At 34.5% G+C, this 20420-nt stretch overlaps 3 protein-coding genes across 10 annotated transcripts; 1 reads left to right on the top strand and 2 right to left on the bottom strand.

The window, feature by feature from the left end:
* LOC109327908 (CSC1-like protein RXW8) lies at positions 673–7747 on the top strand. 2 transcript variants are annotated; one of them, XM_019561075.1, is made up of 12 exons: positions 673–698; positions 1218–1564; positions 2340–2483; positions 2962–3025; positions 3139–3351; positions 4208–4390; positions 5145–5443; positions 5934–6210; positions 6378–6656; positions 6821–7063; positions 7142–7313; positions 7404–7747. In XM_019561075.1, exons 2-12 carry the CDS (start codon positions 1290–1292, stop codon positions 7457–7459), a joined length of 2205 nt encoding a protein of 734 aa, XP_019416620.1. In that variant the 5' UTR covers positions 673–698; positions 1218–1289; the 3' UTR covers positions 7460–7747. The 2 variants fall into 2 exon arrangements, with proteins under 2 accessions (XP_019416620.1, XP_019416621.1); XM_019561076.1 differs by having other exon boundaries at positions 6830–7063; positions 7404–7744.
* On the bottom strand, positions 7823–11462 carry LOC109327909 (exoglucanase XynX-like). Of its 2 annotated transcripts, none has more exons than XM_019561078.1 (5): positions 11316–11462; positions 10853–11205; positions 10348–10525; positions 9542–10078; positions 7823–9100 (listed from the first exon to the last, which is right to left on the bottom strand). In XM_019561078.1, exons 2-5 carry the CDS (start codon positions 11194–11196, stop codon positions 7982–7984), a joined length of 2178 nt encoding a protein of 725 aa, XP_019416623.1. In that variant the 5' UTR covers positions 11197–11205; positions 11316–11462; the 3' UTR covers positions 7823–7981. The 2 variants fall into 2 exon arrangements, with proteins under 2 accessions (XP_019416623.1, XP_019416622.1); XM_019561077.1 differs by having other exon boundaries at positions 10853–11202; positions 11316–11425.
* LOC109327914 lies at positions 13908–19985 on the bottom strand. Of its 6 annotated transcripts, none has more exons than XM_019561090.1 (8): positions 19745–19972; positions 19191–19628; positions 18971–19044; positions 18655–18674; positions 18368–18612; positions 15908–16211; positions 14339–14416; positions 13911–14242 (listed from the first exon to the last, which is right to left on the bottom strand). In XM_019561090.1, exons 4-8 carry the CDS (start codon positions 18655–18657, stop codon positions 14192–14194), a joined length of 681 nt encoding a protein of 226 aa, XP_019416635.1. In that variant the 5' UTR covers positions 18658–18674; positions 18971–19044; positions 19191–19628; positions 19745–19972; the 3' UTR covers positions 13911–14191. The 6 variants fall into 6 exon arrangements, with proteins under 6 accessions (XP_019416631.1, XP_019416634.1, XP_019416635.1 ...); XM_019561091.1 differs by having other exon boundaries at positions 18971–19037; XM_019561086.1 differs by lacking the exon at positions 18971–19044 and having other exon boundaries at positions 13908–14160; positions 14191–14242; positions 18368–18703; positions 19220–19628; positions 19745–19985.

The raw sequence follows: 20420 nt of genomic DNA, 5'->3' as shown, positions 1-20420 counted from the left end.
AATAATTATGGCAAGGATTCTTTTTTATTTTACGTTTTAGTCTTTGAGATTAATGAGCATTGAATTCCATCATGTAACCCAAATCTTATTATTTGGGTGGGATGAGGCCCAAATAGTCAAATTTGAGTACAGGCTCAAGCACATAACGTAAAAAATACTTATAAATAACCTTTACAAAATATTAACAAATAAAGAATGATTGTGCGGAAATTCAAAAAACATGAACGTAATTACGTAAAGGCGCATCGTTCCAGCATGGTTTGCGAATTGAGATGCATAGGCAACGCAGCGTATGAGAAAATCGCTTCTTGGCGGTTATTGCAATCATAGTTGGCCACGTGGAGAATCCGTTACTCGCTATTTCCGTTTTCCGTGTATATGCAATACAACGGAGGGAGGGAGAGAGAGAGAGAGAAAACGCGCGCAAGGCAAATAATGTGTTTAGAATTGAGACCAAATTCATGCGATTCCCCGTTTTACCATACACATATTCCTTCATTTTGAAGCTTAAGGACCTAAAAAATGCAAAATATGTTGAAGGGTTTCAGGTTTTATTTGTAGCCTGGATCAGTTTTTGTATAAACCCTCTTGTGAAGTTGAATTGAAGCGCATTCACCCACGTTTTCATTTCTTCCTGTCGTTTTTGTCATAATTTGGCTAATTCCTCTTCATCCAGAAATTGTTTTGTACGCATGCAGGTACTTCTCTTTCGAATTATTCTTTCTGTGTTTGGTTTATTGTGTCTCTCCCGTAACTTATGAAAGACTTAAAGGGGATACAGTATTAACTATGATAGAAAAGTTTATAATGCTTGATGCCATGTTACTTTGTGTTCTTGTGTGTGTTGCTCCGATCGAATCCTCACAAAAAATCGCAGCTGGGTTGGGTTAGAGTCTATGGACTTATAATGTTGAATGCATGAGGAATTGGCCATTGTTATGTAATTCTATCATTTACTGCTACCTACCATACAACATACCATGTATGTATCAGGTTCGTCATAAAGAGTCCTATAAAATTAATATAAAAAGTCACAAATTGCATATCTAAGTGAACCACATACCTAAGACACCACTTACCATGTCACTATGGAATTGGCAATGATAAATCAATTTTTCTAAAAACTACACAGCTTCTTCTTGACGGTTAAATTTCAGAATAAACTGTTCCTTCTTACTTTGACACTGATTGAAAACTTGGAATATTTGTTCTTTCAGGTGATTTTTTGGTCTTACATCTTTCTCCTTGTGTAATGAGATGTGTCAAGTTTGTCAATACAGTGGGCAGAGATGGACATTGCTGCACTTTTAGCTTCAGCCGGAATTAATGTCCTTCTGTGTGCGGTGCTCTTTTCACTCTATTCAATATTAAGGAAGCAGCCCAGCAACGCTAATGTGTACTTTGGAAGAAGACTAGCCTCGCGGCGTGACAAGCATGTTGATCTCTTGGAAAGATTTGTGCCTTCCCCTACATGGGTAATGAAAGCATGGGAAACAACGCAAGATGAAATACTAGACATTGGTGGCATGGATGCTGTGGTTTTCAGCAGGATGCTTGTCTTCAGGTTGTTCCATCCTCCTAAAATAGAAACTTCTTGAAGTAGAAGTAATTATGTTATTATGCTTATTGTTATGACAATATTTTCTTTGTTTTTGAAGTCTACTTTCTACACGCACATGTTGTCCCAAGAATATAGATACCAGGGATATATGTATTATATAATTTCTTTGTTCAGCATGTATTAACAACCTAACTGTGTTAGACAACAGTTTTACTATTTTTTGCAAATGAGTTGACCTTGTTTGATTCTGTGGACTAAATGATAGCTAAAAATTAAAATTGGGTTAGGAAGTGGGATACATAAGCAAAAGTCATTTCAATACATGTATACCGTTGGACAGTGCAAGTAAATAAAATCTAATATCACTGGTTCTGTGGCAAATGTACTTCTAATTTTCTATCATTCATCATGGTGGCTACTGCATGCATAAGAAATTAGTTGCTTAATCGTTTTCATAATAAGTAGAAAAGTAGAACCGAGATTTGTGCTCATGGAACTAGAAGTGACATTATATTGACTATATATGACCCTTAATTGGCATAGGTAAGCTAGTTAATTCATCAAGTTAGTATATAGCTTTTTGGTGATGTCAAACCCATCTTTGCATTGGGCCTGTTGTGAAGTTTTAGCACCTTTTCCGTTTAAGCATGGCAAATTTACCGACTTTTCAATATACTTGTATGATTTTTATCATTTGCTAATCGAACATTTACAACCACATCAAATAAAAAACTAAATATTTTTACTAACTATTGATGTTACTTTTTTTCTCCTTCAGTATTCGTGTCTTTACTATTGCTGCCGTCATCTGTACTATTCTTGTGCTTCCAGCGAATTACTATGGCCGGGACAGAATACATAAGGATATACCTTTCGAGTCACTGGAAGTATTTACCATTGAGAACGTCCAGGAAGGATCCAGGTTATACGAGCTATTTCTTATCTATAAATGGATATTTTCATTATGTTAAATTGTTAATTTAGTTCATACAGCCAATAGTGTGTAGTGGCTGAGAAAATAAGGATTAAACAACTACACAATAGAATACATAAGAAGGTTTCTTGATGTTTCATAGGCAAGAATGAATAATGCTCCCATTTATTATAAAATGAATAGTGCTCTGGAAAAAGAAAAACATTTAGATCATCCCTATCTGTTGGTCATGACTGAGAAAGCTACTCAAGTTTTTTTAGTTGTTATTTTTTTTGGAGATTACTTGTGCAAACTTTTTCTCCAAACAAAATTGGAATTGTTCATGGTCTGAATTTTTCTCCTTTTTAATTATGCTTCCCCCCTCCATTTTCAGATGTTAAATCACCAATTGGTAATGACTTCATTCAGTAATACACCTATAAAGTGGTCACTTATAGATTGTTTATTTTCTTTTGCTTGATGTCAGGCTTTGGGCTCATTGTCTCGCACTATACATCATAACTTTAGCTGCTTGTACTCTTCTTTACTTTGTAAGGAATTGACCTACTCTTTAGGTTTAGCTCATTCATCTGTTTTCATAGAGTCATGTACCAATTTGTTTTTGTAATCTTAAATATGATAACTGAGTGGCATTTATGTCCAGGAATTTAAGAATGTTGCAAATTTGCGGCTAGTACATATTATTGGAGCGTCGGCTCCAAATCCAAGTCATTTTGCAATTCTTGTCCGAGGAATACCCTGGTCTTCAGAAGAATCATACTATGACACAGTGAAAAAGTTTTTCTCATATTACCATGCATCAGCATACTTGTCACACCAAATGGTGTATAAGTCTGGGACAGTTCAGAAAATGAAGGTCTGCCTAAACTTCTTTAAATACTTATTTTTATTGTAAATTCAGTATTATACTTTGAAAGAATTTCAAATTTTAATGTGTAATTTTTGTCTCCCTCTTTGCTTGTCACACTGAGTGTTGTCATAAATGCCAACATGTTGTGTATTTAATATTTACCTGAAGGCATTTTTTAGTTCGAGTTAGACTCCTCTCCATTAGGTAGTGGAAAAATACACTCAAAATTCAAAAGACAATGACATTTATAACCTTTACTTTTTATTGGAATTACAATTTTGGCCTTAAAAATACACTACAAAAATAACTTGTCTCTCCATTAATGGAGAGGAGTCTTACTCGTTTGGTTCAAGGTAGATAAACTTAGATATGGGGTCATTAAGGAATAAGTATATGCATTTCTTTCACCTTCTGACTCATTTTTTGCACTTCATTAGGCTATTTGCTGTGAGACTTTGTTCTCATATCTATTTTCCTTTGAATGAAGCTTGCAAATCCTAGGAATTTTATTTGCTTCAGATAGAAGCTCCATATTCCTCACTTTACATTTTGCTATCTTCTTTGAGATGGAAAAAAGATTATCCTCTTTGACCATGGTTCAAACCTTTTTCAAGTATGGGGAATTAGTATGACGAATTTTTTTACACAAAACTAAGTGCTGTTCCAAATCCTGGGTGGGCCTTTTGGTTTTGTCATTCCCTATTTAATTGGGTTTGGCTTTGATTATGATTATGAAAGTGGAAGTCTGCAAAATTTCCTGATTTCTTTTATGATCTTAAGTGTTGAAACGTGATATTTTGATGAGTCTTTTCTTCTACATAACTACTGATTGAAATTTTGTTTTTTAATCTTCTTCCTCCAGGATGATGCAGAACTTATGTATAAGATGCTTGGTGATTCGTTGGGAAAGACCTGTAAGCCAAGTTTTTCGCAATGTTGCTTTTGTGGAGGACCTACAAATTCTTTTAAGAAGATTTCTAATGAAATAGATAGTATAAATGGGAGAACAGGTTACACGGACAGGCATATAGATGGAAGAAAAAAGGTCAATTTTCTGTCTGGATTGATTTTACACTATTATTATTATTATATTAATATGTGAACTTCTTTGGTTTCTTTAGGGTCTGGCTTTGAACTATCATATTAAAAAATTTAGTATGTGATTTGTCATTAATATTTGCTAACCTCTTTCATTTCCATTGGATTTTTTGTGATTCAATTAATTATTTTCTTTTCTGCTATGTCAAAGCCTCCAACATGATGTATGATTGGTTGCCTTTTGATTTCAATGTAGAAAAGAAGAATTATGTAAATTGAAGATTAAAGCATCGTCTCATTAGTGAAGCTGCATTCTTTTAGGTCTGTTTACATAAAATCCATTGTTAGACAAACACCTAACATCTTTAAAACCAATCTTGATATAATTAAAGCATGTCTTGATATAATTAAAACCAATCTTTTGATTAAGCATTCAAGAGTTGACCTCACTACTCCCATTGTTCATAGAACAACAGCCAAGCAATTTTCCACTAGGTGGAGTTAGTTACATGGATCAAATAATTCCATAATGTCCTATCCTAAATCATGTCCATATACAACCAAGCAGTGATGACCGGAAAAGTCATTATACATTAGTCTTTACTTTGTAAATGAAATAATCAAAATATATGAATGACTTCTGTCGTCACAGTATGTATTGTATTCTCTTTGTTGTTTTCATTATGTAGTTATAGAAGTATATAGAATCATGTGTTAGGTGATGTTAACAACTTATGCTCACGTTTGGGTCTCTAAAGCAGGAATGTGCAGCCGCTTTTGTGTTCTTTAAAAATCGCTATGCTGCTCTCATGGCTGCCCAAAATCTTCAAACATCAAATCCTATGTTGTGGGTCACAGACCTTGCTCCTGAACCAAATGATGTTTACTGGACCAACCTTTGCATACCATATAGGCAACTTTGGGTTCGTAAGATAGCTACGGTTGTGGCATCCGGCACCTTCATGCTTGTATTCCTTATCCCTGTCACATTTGCACAAGGGCTGACTCAACTAGACAAGCTTGAGAAAATGTTCCCGTTTTTAACAGAGATACTTCAAATGTAAGATGTTGCACACAATTATTGTGGACCTTATACTCTGTGCACGAGACACATTTTTGGCAACATACTTGGACCAGAATTGGAAGAAATAATTATGCATAATAATTGTGTGTGAACTTCACTTGATCTAAATTTCTTAGCAACAAGGATGCCTTATATAAGGAATGCTGAATTTTCTAGTCTAATTCTTGATCATATGGTCCTTGGTCTACCAGAAATCCTGTTGGTAAATTTCAAAAGATTTCCGACATATTATTAGGCTTGGAACTATACCAAGTATTGTTTTAAACATGCACTTTTTCTCTTGTTAAAATTCAAACATAAGCAATGTCAAAAAATTGAAGTTGTTGAGTCACTTTTTTTTGTCAAAATAAAAATTGTTATATATTATTTTTGATGATTATTCATGAATATGGAATGTGGAAGGTTAACAAGGTAATTTTTAAATTCTATACAGTTCATTTTAATTTGAACCAGTAATTTTTTCCAGGAAATTTATGAGCGAGGTGGTGATTGGTTACCTCCCAAGTGCAATTTTGGTTTTATTTTTATGTGCTGTTCCACCAGTGATGATGCTATTTTCGGCAGTGGAGGGTTCTATTTCCCGTAGTGGAAGGAAGAAGAGTGCATGCTACAAAGTCTTGTACTTTACAATTTGGAATGTGTTCTTTGTTAATGTATTTGCTGGGTCTGTTATTAGCCAACTCTCAGTGTTTTCCAGTATAACAGAACTACCTGCCCAACTTGCCAAGGCAGTACCAGCGCAGGTAAAATATAAGATAACCAAATTCCCACATGATTGCCTATTGTAAACTATACACTCCTTGTGTGGAACGTACACTTGTATCAAAGATTTCATTAACACTGAAGTATTTTCTACAGTTTTTCTTGTGAGTAGCTATTCACTTCACTTTGATTTTTTCATGGCATACAGGCTACCTACTTCACAACATATGTTCTATCGTCGGGTTGGGCAAGCTTGGCATGTGAAATTATGCAATTGTTTCCTCTTTTCTGCAATCTGTTCCAGAGATTTGTGCTCAGGTCTGGTGATGATTCAAATGATGGCGCCCTATCTTTTCCATATCATACAGAAGTTCCAAGGGTCTTACTGTTTGGATTCCTTGGGTTCAGCTGTTCTATTTTAGCACCCCTAATATTGCCTTTCTTACTGTTCTACTTTTTCCTTGCATACCTCGTTTACCGAAACCAGGTTAGTACTTCTATCTTGTTTTTGCCTCATTTTGTTGATCATGGAGATCATTATTTGCGCCTAACTATTTTATGGTTCAATTAACGTTTAGTTCAAAAAAACTATAATTAATGGTTATATTTGATTTGTTTATAGGATAAATGTTTTCTTTAATGTAACACTAGCCTTTACAGATTCTGAATGTGTATGTTACAAGATATGATGGTGGGGGACAATACTGGCCCATTGCTCACAACACAGCTGTTTTTTCATTGATCTTTGCTCAAGTTATTGCACTTGGGGTGTTTGGACTAAAACAATCAACAGTGGCATCTGGTTTTACCATTCCACTGCTGCTTGGTACCCTTCTATTTCACCAATATTGTAGGGAGAGATTTCTCCCAGTATTTAGGAACACTGCAACACAGGTAAGCCCTCCCTTGCTCTCACTCTTTCTCACTCAGTTGTCTCTCATTCACGTAAATGAAAGTAAGAGTATGTTTTAGGTTCTTATTGACATGGATAAGAGAGATGAGCGCTGTGGAAGGATGAAAGATATTTATAATCAGTTGCATACAGCCTACTGCCAATTCTCTAGTGATTCTAGTAAATCTGAATGCTTCAGTTGTCATCACAAAGAAAGCACGCGTGTTCACCCTCCGGAGGATTTGGAGACAGGTTTGCTTACATCCAATGCTTGAAATTTCACAGTTCTGTATGGAATTAAGGACATAAAAGTTTGGCTTATGCTTGCATTTTATTTTTCAGGCAAGGAAAATAACAATAAAGATATGTCATGGCCGCCAGTTCATCGCAGTTCTTAGGATTGTAGATGTTATGAGAATGATATGCCTCTAAAGGAATGCCTTGCATGAACTATTGTGGATGAAGATAATCCAGATTCCAGATACCTGTGGAGAAAATCTTAGTGGATCTTTGTATGCTACTTATCCTATTTTCAGTGTAATTGTAAAGATGCAGAATAGGATAATAACAGTGTATTTATTTCTCCTGTACATAGTAGGTTTTATGAGATAGAGCAACATGGCCCTGATCTCCCAACTCTTTTGTGTAAATGTGCATTATATGATTTTGTGTCTTACTCTTTCCTTTCTCCCTGATTTTTTCAAAAGATGGAATAAGTGGTACACGAGTGTAAATAACTGAATACAAAAGCTAGCTTAATATTAGAATCAGCAAATAGATCTTGTTTTATTTCTTTGCAAGAATTATATAGCATAACAATCATAACATCAAATACCAACTTTGTAATTCAACAAACCATGTTTTTTTAAAAATGTATCAAACCACAAATGCATCACTATTTAAACAAGAAATGTAATTCCTCATAAATCGATTGATACCACAAGTGGAGAGTCACCATTGTCAACAACAACAAATGTCTTAGAAATTTCCTTAGTTAAGGTCACAACTTCCACATTGTACTTTCCATTAAAACCTCTGAAAGTGAAGTACCCTTGCTCATCAACAAGACCATGTGAATGAGATAGCCACTCTTTTTTAAGAGCAAGGAATCTTTTCCCAGCTTCATTGATACTACCTTCTGCATTCACCAAGTGTGAATTGTCCCTGCTCATAAACAATTCCCAAAAACCCCATAGCATTATACCCTCTATTGAAGGGTGTGCCATAGCTTCCCTCAGCATAACTTCAAGATCATCTGCTCTAACATATTCATTAGTAGAAGACACATCAAGTTCAGTAAACCATATTGGTAAACCAAGAGTGCCTAATTTATCAAGAGCAGAACATACTATAGGCCCCACAGGGCTATCTATATGACCCTGAATTCCAATTCCACCCACAGGAGCACCTTGACCTTGCAAATCAATAATTTGTTGAATATATTTTTCAGGAGATGATCTAGTGTCACATCCATCTTCAACATGATAATCATTCACAAAAAGGGTAGCAGATGAATCTAATTGATGTGCTGTCTTGAACATATTAGCCCTTATATCCTTACCTAGTTTATCTTGATAAAATGAACCATGCAACATTTCATTATTAACATCATAGTGCTTGAACTTGCTCTTATATCGAGTAAGCAAACCAGTTAATCTATTTTGGACAGCTGTCATTAAATCACTTTTATTAAGTGATTTAATCCATTGTTGAACAGTGCCATCCACTTCCCAGAAGATACAATGACCACGTGTGTTTATGTTGTTCTTCTGACATAAATCTAACATATCATCTGCATCCTTGTAATTGAAATTCCCTTTTTGTGCTTCAGTCCAATACCATTTCAACTCATTCCCAAACACAGCCCAGTTAAAATGATTCAAAAAGAAGTCAACAAAATCTTCATTGTCAATATTTGTTCTATTGATGCATGATCCAATTGGAAAATCGTTTTGGATTTGTGTAACTTTCACCATAGCTCTAAGACACTCGCTTGAGTCCAGCCCAGAGAATTTCAGGATTATGTCACGCTTGCGGATCTGCAGAACAGCCAGTAGCAAATATTGTAAAAGAGAAGCTGAGAAAAATTACAAATCATGCAAAAGATTCACAATATAAAGGTTGGGCATTAGATTATGAATACACTTATTTTCCTGTAATATTTTTATCATATGGGGCATAGAAAATAGAAGGTATTATAGACACTATCATGCTTCAATATTATTGATGGGATGACATAGTAAGCTTTCAATCTATATTCTAGTACCATGACACTCCATTCCCTATCATTTTTACATGTTCTAGTCCTACATAATAATTTTAACGAATCCGAAACGACTTTCCAATTGGGTCATAGGGATAACATCTAATTTTAAATTTTACATCTTCCGTTACACATTTCGATATCTCTCGTCCTCATTAATATCTATCGTTCATTTAAATTAATTGACCAATCAATTGTTTATATCCAATGAAGTTACCTTGTCTGTTTGCCTCCTTAAATATCTAAACCTTGCATGTCTATCAACAGGGAAAATTTGAAGTCCAGCAATCATTAAGTCAATACCAGAAGCAGGACCTTGAATATAAACCATAACCTTTGATGGCACTTTTTCAATTCTAAAGGACCCTCCAATTTCATGCCATTTTCCATCAGCAACCTCAACTTGTCCTCCATTGACCCATTGGTCATCAACACTTAGTGCAATATTCACATTCTGAGGCCCACTGGATCCTGAACCAATTCTGACCCAAGCAGATACTTGGTAAGTAAGAAACAGTTTCAATTTCTCTGTGATCATCTGAGCTGGACCCATCCATGTTTGTGTACGATTGGTTACAAGTATGTAATGCCCACTTAAGGATTCATGAGGCCCAAGAGAGTCTCTTGCCATTGGTGGAATTATGCGTGGTGAACCAGTTCCAACACTCAATGTACAATTACCAAGTGGGAACCATCCATTGGTGCCCTTAGCCAGATCACTGTTCTCTATTATATTGATCCCAAAAGCAGCATCCTACAAAACAAAATCAATGGTTGAAAAAATATATTTAAGTTGAAAAATTAATAATAATTTTTTTTTTGACTGATCATAGTTGATGACACATGCAATAGCATAGCAGAACCTATGGGCAGCAGATGTGTACCAAAAAATTGGCCATACAAAAAAGACTATATGTCAAGGCAATAGTAAAGTATTAAATTTTAATAATGAATGTGTAAAATGGAATTCAAGGAATTGCTGATATATAAAGTAATTAACAGAAAATATTTTGAAAGTGCAACCTCAAAATCCTGGGGTGTAGAAGGAGGTGTTTTAGGAGCATGCTTTATAACCAAAGTATTGAGAAGAATGTCAGTGCCTGAAGGGGGACCTTCCAAATAAACAAACACTTTTGATGGGGAACCATTTAGAAGGAACTTCCCTTGCATTTGAGCCCAATCTTTATCTGTTGCCTGCACACTTGAGAAGTAGACACAAAATTCACTCAGCAAGTAATGTTAAGGGAGCTTTCTAATACCAATTATTATTCATGTTTTCTAAAGAATTCAATCATAAAGTACTAATCCTTGTTTCTTTTCTTATGAAAGTTGTTCTTTAGTTATACAGGCCATAGTCTATGTAAACTCAGTATTAGTTAAAGGAAAATGTTTCATGTACATGTACACTAGGCGACTTTGTTCATTTTTATCACACAATACTTTGGTTAATAAAATATAAAGTTGTGGGGAATGTTGTTAAACTTTGTTGTAAGAACATTTCTCATAAAGAAATAAGAAAGGCACTAACTTGGCAATGCCTATGTACTGCTCTCGAAAATCTGGTGTTTGAACATACAAAGTAGCTCTTACATCAGAAGTGGTGACATTGTTACCAAATATCCGAACTAAAGCAGTGACCTCATAGGCCAGTTTGCGCTGCACTCGTGCCGTGATCTCTTGCTGAATTCCATTCCAGTTTTGTGTACGTTCTGTTGCAGATGCAAAGAACTTGCCAGTCTTTGGAAGGATTTTGCCATCTCCAATGGAATCATGTAATACAATTTTGCACCCTCTTCCTGACCAATTACTTAGGCCATTCTCAAACTCTGGGTTTATTATGATGTTATCATCTTCAGTGTTTGTTCCCTTCATGATCTCCTTCTAAAGAAAACAATAACAAAAAAAGTCAGAAACTTCAACATAGACTTCAAAAGTTTCTTTATTGTTTATGAAAACAGGATGAATAGACAGATATTAGTAGAAATGCATGCCTCAGCCTCTGAGTGTAAATTTTCCGTAGCTTCCCAAGAACTCAAGCCAATACAACAATTAACCAGAAGAAGACCTTCAATTACAACAGGAAAATGTTTCTTAAATATCAAAATATTGTGTATTATAAAGAGAGAAAAACTAAGAGATAGAAATAAATATATACAATGTCAATTACTATGCTTAAAACTTCATGTTGAAATGACAAGACTTGTTAGAAAAATACTAAAAATATGTGATGAGTTCATCACTAAACAAGTATATGACTAACACACTAAGGATACCTGGTGCTTGTAATTGGAGAATCCTCTTGTGAAGCAAAGGGTTGAGACCTCTTTAGTATATATAAGCAAAATGGCTCAGAAAATTTGTGAGTGAAAGCTAAGAAAAACAGTAGTGGGGCCAACCAGCCAAACCAATTAACACATGCTTTTCTTTCTAGTTCTCCTTTGTCTGTCTATATTATTCAAACCATAGCATCACATGAGTTTCACAACTGATTAGTACTTTAAATGATCCAAAAATGAAGAAAAAATTGAACCCTCTTTCTGTTTTTTTCTTTCTATTCTTTTGCTTTATTAAGCAGATACACAATGCTTGAATTGGAATGGAAGCCTAAAGCTCGCAGTTTGAGGAAGAATGATTTGTTTTCTTTCTTAATTTAACATAACCAATATAACATATTTGTATATTAGACTTGGATTACAAGGTTTTGCAGAGTTAGGTGGAGAATATATATTGGCAGACTTGGCGTATATTCAATTTCCTAAGTATACAACAAATACTCGGTCATAAAATGCATGCCTACCACTAAACCTTATAAGGTTTGAAAATTTGTTTTCATTCTGTTTTGCAAATGCCAAAAACTTCACAATTACTTTAATATATTGGAAAACTCACTCACATTTTATTTCCCAAGTATAAAATGCATGCTAAACACTAAACCTCATCACCTAGGCTTTGCAAAATTGTTACTATTTTGTTTCACAAAATCCAAACTATACTTAAAACCTACCTTTGTTGTGGTGCAACTTGGCTAAGTATTGCAATTGGCTAAGTATGTGCTCTTCCATGGGAAATTATAATCTTATATGGGTAATAGGTTGAGTGAGAAATGATATAAATGATTTTTAAATTATACTTAACTTAAAATCTTAATTCACCGCCAAGATTTCGTGTTCTATATTAGACCTGTTAAAACTAGTTGGAAGGACAACTTATTATTCATCACATTAATATAATTAATTAATTTTTTTGTGGAGGGACCAAATTGTGAGATAGGAAAAGTTGGGAGACAAAAAATCATCAAAGCCCAGATTCTCTTGTTTCTTCTATTTATTCTATACACAATATTTGATTGTTTGTGGTCAACGCTGCGTAAGGATGGCTTCCGCTTCAACAATACAACTATTCCTCTTCCAGTCAACAGAGATTATTTGCATTCCAAGTGTTTGAGTTACACAGACTGATAAAGGTAAATTGTGACAATTTTCAGTGGCTTGTTCTAGTCCAAAATGGGAAGCAAGTTAGCTTTTCTTGAACACAACTTCAGAATCTGTTCACACATTAATTCTGTTTATTTTGGGGTCCAAAAGCTGATTGCTGCTTTTCTGGGAAAGTCTCCTCTGAAAGGATCTAATACCAAAAAACTCTGAATAGAATTTGTTGTAAAACCTCAGCCACAAACACTTCAGCAGAAACATGAATTTGAAAAGGTGAATCATAAAATGGAATGTTCTGCAGAGAATGCAGTTGGGAAAACATCTCTTTCGTCCATAAAAAATGGTAACCATCATTCAAATTACACTCCCTTTTCATGAATGCTGGCTACAGAGTCCCAGATTCTCATCACGGAAATGGGGTAAATATTAAGGTAAATATTAAGCCTAGTTCCTGTATTTTATGTGTTCATTTCTTGATCTTTTCTTATTTCGTGATGTGACATGTGTGAGCTAAATACTAGTATTCTCATTAGTCACCATGTATAAATTCTCATTAGTCATCAATTCATCATTCAGTGTAAATTGAAGTTGAAGGTTTCATGATTTTCTAACTTTGTAAAGGTAGTCACTTTTTATGGTAAAATTATGTGCTGTCATACTAATGGAAACTTCTCAATTAAGTGGTCAATGGTCGTTTGTCTTTCTTGCTGGACTTTGCTTATACATTAATAATTAATTCAATTAAATAATGCTTAGTGCCAAACAGGGAATATATTAATGAATTAGTAGTGTTATTTTAACAACATAAATTTAATTTTTCTTATGCCATATCAAAATTATAGTTTTTCTCTATTTTATCCGTATATCATCTCCAAAATTTGTTAGCAAACTTAATATGAACTTGTTCTTACCATTCGATCGGTTCTCAACCTTTAAAACTGACCCTACCTTGTGAGTGAATCTGGGGCGTATTATTAGGTCCAGTCCAAAGTCGCATGATTCGAGAGTCCCAGTGGATTACGTCCTTGGAGTAAGACGATTATAAGCTACAACTTTTCTAAGAAAGTATCTAAAGTCATTAGTTAGTTTTTTAGAGGGTAAATTATCAATATTTGCGGTATGTAAAAACACAACCACCAAAACTGTTGAATCATAGGTGCGTATATTTTATGTAATTTTTATAACCTGTTAGATAAACACTCAATGCACCCATCCTCATTCATAATTGTAGAGCGGTTAACAGGAAATAGAAAATGGAATATTATTACCAGGCCACAAAATTAAGCAGTGCCAAAGCTAAACTATATATATTTTGATTTCGATTTTGATTTTGATTAAGCAGTGCCAAGCCTTTCCATGCCATCCGAATATTTCATACATTCTTAACCAACATAAACCACTTTCACCTAATCTCCTTATATTCCACAATTTTCCATCTATTCAGATTCGGAGTCCATGTTGCCCATTGCTTTCAACCCTCTTGGTCTCTGCATCAAAATACACATATTATATTTCTTTATTTACAAGTGATAATATCTGTAGAAGCAAATATTCCAATTCTTTTTCCTCTTTCAATAATTTACCTTTTTGTTTATCTTCTTCTCCCTAACCTCATATCGTTCCAAGGTAAGATCACAAAGCCATGTACCTGGACTTACTTGCTGTAAAACCATTAAAAATGAACCAAAAGTCATGTGTTAGACACTTACATGTTAATAATAAATAAAAACTACACTACTCTCATGTCATGACTCAGAATCGCTCTAACAAAGAGTGCACAAAGGAAACATAATTCAATTTGTCAGGTAGTGGAAGGTGGAGCCCTTTGTTGATAAGTCTGCGTATCATGACATGATATGACATCTATTCCATCGCAGCCGTCCATTACAACTGGCACAACTCATCCAATCAACGGAAATAAACCTGTATATCCATTACTGCTAACTTTAACCCGAAAGGTCAACATATAACCCACGACACATGTCCCTCCCCCATAACCGACTATAGACTTATGTATCATTACTTGTGATTCGTCCAAAAAAAATACTTAATTATTAAATTTTTAATTAAAATATATTTTTTCAACCAATTACAAGTAATAACACTTTTTAGGACAAATGTGGTCCCCGATAACACACACTTCTCTGCATGTTTTTTCACTGTTACTTTGTTTTTTTTACATTGGGTAATAATAGGAATTATATGTTCACCAAAAATATATATTAAATATTGGTTAAGGAATAAGAACCCCTTAAGTTTTAAGATGACTGCATAATGATCAAACACTAAGGACCAACTAAAGTGAGTGACATTAATTAAATCGAACCCAAGTGGGTAAAGTATGTCTATGATAATCAATCTATCTGTCAGTCCTAACAATAATATAATATTTTAGCATAATGTCATTTTATTTATTTATAATGAAGGGTTAAATAACAACACAAGTTTTCTTTTTCATTAAGCACAAGAGAATTTTTGGCTGGTCATTATTCGGTGTGAACCAAGCTGCTCCTGACACGTGTTATTGAGCGCATAGCTGCCAACCACATATGGCTTTTGCAGCGAAAGGGCCAAATAAAATACGAAATATAAAAGGGGCACTCACCGAATTGAATGGAGCGATATTAATAAAGAAAACTAAACAAATCCCACATTTGCTTGTTTCAAAGCCACTCAAATTTTATTATATTATATCCTAACGTACACAACATTTTTTACACCAAATTATAACATCCTTGTTGTTGAGTACCAAAACTTCTAACAAATAGCTTCATCCAAATTGTACATCGAGATCCGTGATTAACAAACGTTTCTATTAAATTTGTATTAGACTTTCTAGTTTATCAACTTCTATAAATCTATAAATAATCTTCAATTTCAGGTATAGTACATGATAAATAATTAAAGTGTAATGTTAACACTTAACCGGTGTTCACTAGTTAAATAATAGAATAAATAAAACATTTACCTTGAAAATTGTAACAGATTTCTATACATATTAGACAATTACTTTCTATTCCATTTTTTATCTTTAATTTCTTATTATGGTTAAGATTTCGTATTATTTAAAGTTCATATCACATGATATATAGGACATAATAGATAGTTGAGTTAAAAAAAATGAAAAGCAGGATATTGAAATTTGATCTTACATTGAGAGTGCGTTGTACGAGTTTAGCTCTCTTTTTAGGTCTCTGAGGAAGCTTTGAGCCCTTAATGGCCAGAAAATCTTCCTCCTTCTCCTTGTTGGTCAAGGCAATCACGAACTTCGGTGGCCACACCGGCGGAGCACCATCTCCACTACCGGAAGGAGACCCACCCTTCTTGCTATCGTGCGCAGTATCCGACGAGGCCACTAATTTGTTATTATCGTTAAAGAGAGTATTGTTATGGGTCCCCCTCTTATCACCCCCGTTGCTTTGAACTCCTCTCATAGCACTTGAAGTCTCCCAGTTCCTAAATTACAAACACAACAATTTAAAACAGGCACCACCCAACATATAATTTTACTTCTTATCACGTCAAATATGATGATATAATAAATAAAAAAACAAAGATGCATTGACATATTACTTTAGAGTAAAATATGTATGAAAAGTAACTAGTGAGTGATGACTTTACGAAATTAACCTTTGAGGTTTTGATCTAGATCGCAGGGTGGAGAAGCTGGAAATTTAAAAGGGTTTTTGCGTGGACTATTTGGGGAAGGGTAGTTAATTTAATTTCCTTAATGGAATGAAAAGGGTTTTGATTAGATTGTGAAAATGTGTGTGTGCCAATTATATTACCTATAACGGGCACAACTGGTTTTCACGGCAAATTTGAAGCCGTTTGATGTAGAGTGCCTTTTTCGCTAACGAGGATAAAGAGTGCTACGTGTTCAAATGTAGGTGTGAACGGACCAGATCTATTACCTGGTTCCTTCATCGCACGGCCATTATGGAAAAGGACTTTTCATAAACACGTGGAATGAGAGAGTCCATTCTTCCATGTTCTCTAACGAAAGTCTTCTTGAAATTGATATGATAATAATGAGGGATATTTTCCTTTCACCCTCCAAATCAAAGCATTTCTAGATTTCCTCCATGATCATCATATAAATGGCATCACATGAATAGCACACCATCATAACCCAGTTGAAAAACAACACAATTAATAAAATTAAATGCCATAAAGAATATGACACCAGACCAAGATTTGAAGGAAGGATAATAAAAATTCTTCACATTTCTTAAATCTAAGCTGATTATGCAGACACATACCAAAATATATAAAGATCTAGAAATAGAAAAATGGCAGGCACTAAAACCTAATTAAAGCAGTAAAGGCTTAGATTCTGACGTTTACCTGATTTAGATCATCAAACTTAATTTAAAAGTAGACCTAATTCGTGCTTAATTCTATCAACGAAACTCAATATTAATACCCATAAACCTATTTGCAAGGCAGCTATAAGGATAGCATATCCTCCAAGCTTAGTCAAAGTAATATCTACAAAAAAAAGTTTCAAAGAATGATAAGAAAGGAATCTCACGCACTTACCGTGAGAGCTCCTCTTTATTCTTTAATTTGGACGACAAAAAAAACCCTCGAGGACCTAACCCATTGGAGAGTGGTCAAAATATAAGTCTTGTAGTCATTATAAGTATTCAGCCCAAATGGGTCCAAAAACAATAGTTGATCTAACTATTACCTAATTTTAATTTATGGATGAGGATCACATGTCCACATCTCAAACCTATCACATTTTATCACATGAATAAAATAATAAAAAATCATATTTTGATTGGTTTGAGACATAGAATGGGACACAGGTGATCCCCGTTCTTAATTTACACTACAGGATAACATTTTTTTTGGTTTCCCACAGGTATCCTCGCACTGGAGGCAATGTTCGAGCCGAGAACATCCACAGGTACGTGGGGTTAACTCTCATTGCGGATATTTTTTCCATTCATAAGACTCGAACCCAAAACCATACTTAAGGGGAATCAAACATGTACCATATGAACCAACGTCCATTGTTACACGATAACATTTGAAGCTGAAGTTTTCTTTGCCTCACATTGGAGATTTATCTTTGCCCCCAGCACAAAATTTAGTGGCAGATGGGGTCAAATAAATTCAAATGATACTTCACCACACGAAACCCATTACACTTCACTTTCAATTCAAGTGGCACTCATGCCTTTCTAGGCTACTTTTTGTATCTATTATAGCGAGTAATCGCCACTTCAAACAAGTTTATAATTCTGGATTAGAAATTATATGTAACGTAAAGAAAACATTTATCTTATGCACAATAAACAAATTGTTGCAAAAAAACAAAAAATAAACACACAATGCATAAATGCACTACAAGTCTATATAATAAGCCCAACCCACATGAATAAATAAAATCAAAAAAGGCTAGGCCACGCGTCATTGCACTACCAAAACTGGAACATTTCTCTAGCAGTGTATTTATTTTCCCTTAAAATTCGAAACATAAACGAAATTGGCCTAGTCCCAGATCTGAGGCGAGGGTAAGGAATCTCAATTGAAGTCTGAATGAAAATGAATACAAACAATTAAACCATATAATAGGAGGAGGAAAGAGTATAGTTGGAAACCTGAGAATTCGTTGGTGCGGCGAAGATTGACGTTGACGGAGATTTGGAAAACCGTAACTCTGATTCTGATGAGTATTCGTAATATTGAAACTAACTGTGGGCTTATTATTGTTATTTAAAGACCCATTATCATTAACATTATTCGAAGAAGAATGATCCTTAACTTGTACCTTCATACACCTTAACCGCTTCCGATTCCCCCACTGAAGCACCAAATCCGACGTCGTTGCGTGTCTTGTGTTATCGGAACTCGCTCTCAACACCAACGATGACCCTTCTCCTTTATCCATTTCCTTCACTTGTGTTCCTGCCATTCATCACCGCTTATTAATTATATCAACAATTTTATATAACAAATTGAATTTGACTTCACTAAAAATTGATTCAATGTGTGCGAATTGAAATAAGGCAGTGTTTTAAGGAGTATGAAAATAAATCAGCTTGAGAAATTGATAGAAAAAAGATGAAGAAAGAGAAAAAGTTGAATTCACCCTACGTCATAGAAAATCAATTAACTATCATAAGCGATTAAGATAAAATGATATATTAGTAAGAGAAGGAGATCAAGGAGACATTGGAATTAATCTATTGCCTTAAACTTACAATTTCTAAGGAACAAAATTTCTTCTGTAACTATCGAAATAGAAAGGGAAGTTAAGAGTCAATTTTCCTGTTTCCTACACAAAATGGAGAAATAGAGATATCAGAGAACAATAATAGCCAACAGAAATGAACATCAAAATTGGAATAACTGCTGCGAAAAACTTGAAGATGGAAATCAACAACTAAGTTCCAATTTTGATCAAGTATATTAGTTATTTACCTAAATCTGGTGCCGCTGAAACTGCTGCAATATATTATAAGAAAAGTTCAGAGATTTCAGCTCTGAAGCTTTTAAAAACTGTGAATCAATTCCCAAAATGCAAGGAATGATGATATTTCAGAGGTTATATCCAAAACTAGCAACGATAGTAGTCCCTGTAATCTACGGCTAGAGAAAACTTCAATGTTCCAGAATTTGTCCTTTTTTCAGAGAAATGTATCTGCAGATTCCAAAAAAAGGAAGCTACTTAGCACAGACGTGTGAAATAGGGGAAGATAACAAAAACTATGGTTTCTTTTTCTGATTTCAAAACTGGAAAATCTTCACTACCTCTAGATATGACAATGAACAAAGCAAATCTTTGAAATATAATCCCCTTGATAATTTACAACGTTGATATTCTGATAAAACTACAGCAAATCCTCCACGAGCATGGATCTGCAAACAAAAACCAATTCAAATTCCACCAAAAAACAAAAAAGCTTCTTCACGGTGGTAAAGAAAGGAAAAGGAGGAAAGAAAAAACAAAATTTAAGGAGGGATAAATGTTTAACCTCGTTTTATTTTGAAAAGTGAGACACCATCAACATTCATGTTTCAGTTAGAACAATTAGTGGTGAAAACTGCAGAGTTTGGGTTAAGCAGAAAATGGAGATAAAATTAGAAAGTGATGTGAGATTATGGAGAGAAGATGAAAAAAATGCAGCGGGTGGAGCTGTCTTTTGTTGTTATTGTTTGTGATGAAAAAAACAAAAAAACATTGAATGGAAAATTGGAAATAGTGTAATGTGTGTGCTCCATGGCTTATATAACACAATGATGTGTTGTGTTGTGGTGTAGTTCACTCATTGCACTTCATCCAAATTTGACCCTCTCATTTCGCCGTTAAGCCCATTAACGAATGTAGATTCCTCACATTGTTTATAATGATTTGGGCCCAACGCAACACAAATCCAGAAGATTGAGCACCAATTAAACGCTTGTTCTACGAAGATCTATGGGTGGGGGAGGGCGAAATACAATACCAAGTCGACTAGTGATTGGAGAATATTCAAGAAAGTAATTTTCAATAACCCGAGCGAGACAAGCTTATAAAAAAGGGCCATCCTCATTAAGAGAAAAAATCATTCGCAATACCCAATAACTAAATTAAGAAACTCTTAAAATCTCACACCTAATGCCTCCAGTGCGAGGATACCTGTGGGAAACAAAAAAAAAAAAAAAAACCCA

This window comes from Lupinus angustifolius, chromosome LG15 (assembly GCF_001865875.1).
Source record: "Lupinus angustifolius cultivar Tanjil chromosome LG15, LupAngTanjil_v1.0, whole genome shotgun sequence".
Lineage (NCBI taxonomy): Eukaryota > Viridiplantae > Streptophyta > Magnoliopsida > Fabales > Fabaceae > Lupinus > Lupinus angustifolius.
The sequence above is the reverse complement of the archived record's forward strand: the minus strand, read 5'-3'. Positions and strand labels throughout refer to the sequence as shown.

What these genes read in the sequence shown, in the direction of transcription:
- LOC109327914 (XM_019561086.1), bottom strand. Translation starts at nt 18,681, where the DNA reads ATGGCAGGAACACAAGTGAAGGAAATGGATAAAGGAGAAGGGTCATCG. An exon ending in TCGTACAACGCACTCTCAAT is followed by an intron (nt 14,417 to 15,907) that starts GTAAGATCAAAT and finishes ATGGTTTTACAG; the next exon opens with CAAGTAAGTCCAGGTACATG. An exon ending in AGAAGAAGATAAACAAAAAG is followed by an intron (nt 14,243 to 14,338) that starts GTAAATTATTGA and finishes ATTTTGATGCAG; the next exon opens with AGACCAAGAGGGTTGAAAGC.
- LOC109327908 (XM_019561075.1), top strand. Translation starts at nt 1,290, where the DNA reads ATGGACATTGCTGCACTTTTAGCTTCAGCCGGAATTAATGTCCTTCTG. An exon ending in TTAACAGAGATACTTCAAAT is followed by an intron (nt 5,444 to 5,933) that starts GTAAGATGTTGC and finishes AATTTTTTCCAG; the next exon opens with GAAATTTATGAGCGAGGTGG. An exon ending in CCAAGGCAGTACCAGCGCAG is followed by an intron (nt 6,211 to 6,377) that starts GTAAAATATAAG and finishes CATGGCATACAG; the next exon opens with GCTACCTACTTCACAACATA.
- LOC109327909 (XM_019561078.1), bottom strand. Translation starts at nt 11,196, where the DNA reads ATGAAGGGAACAAACACTGAAGATGATAACATCATAATAAACCCAGAG. An exon ending in CAGTACATAGGCATTGCCAA is followed by an intron (nt 10,526 to 10,852) that starts GTTAGTGCCTTT and finishes CTACTTCTCAAG; the next exon opens with TGTGCAGGCAACAGATAAAG. An exon ending in TAAGGAGGCAAACAGACAAG is followed by an intron (nt 9,101 to 9,541) that starts GTAACTTCATTG and finishes GCTGTTCTGCAG; the next exon opens with ATCCGCAAGCGTGACATAAT.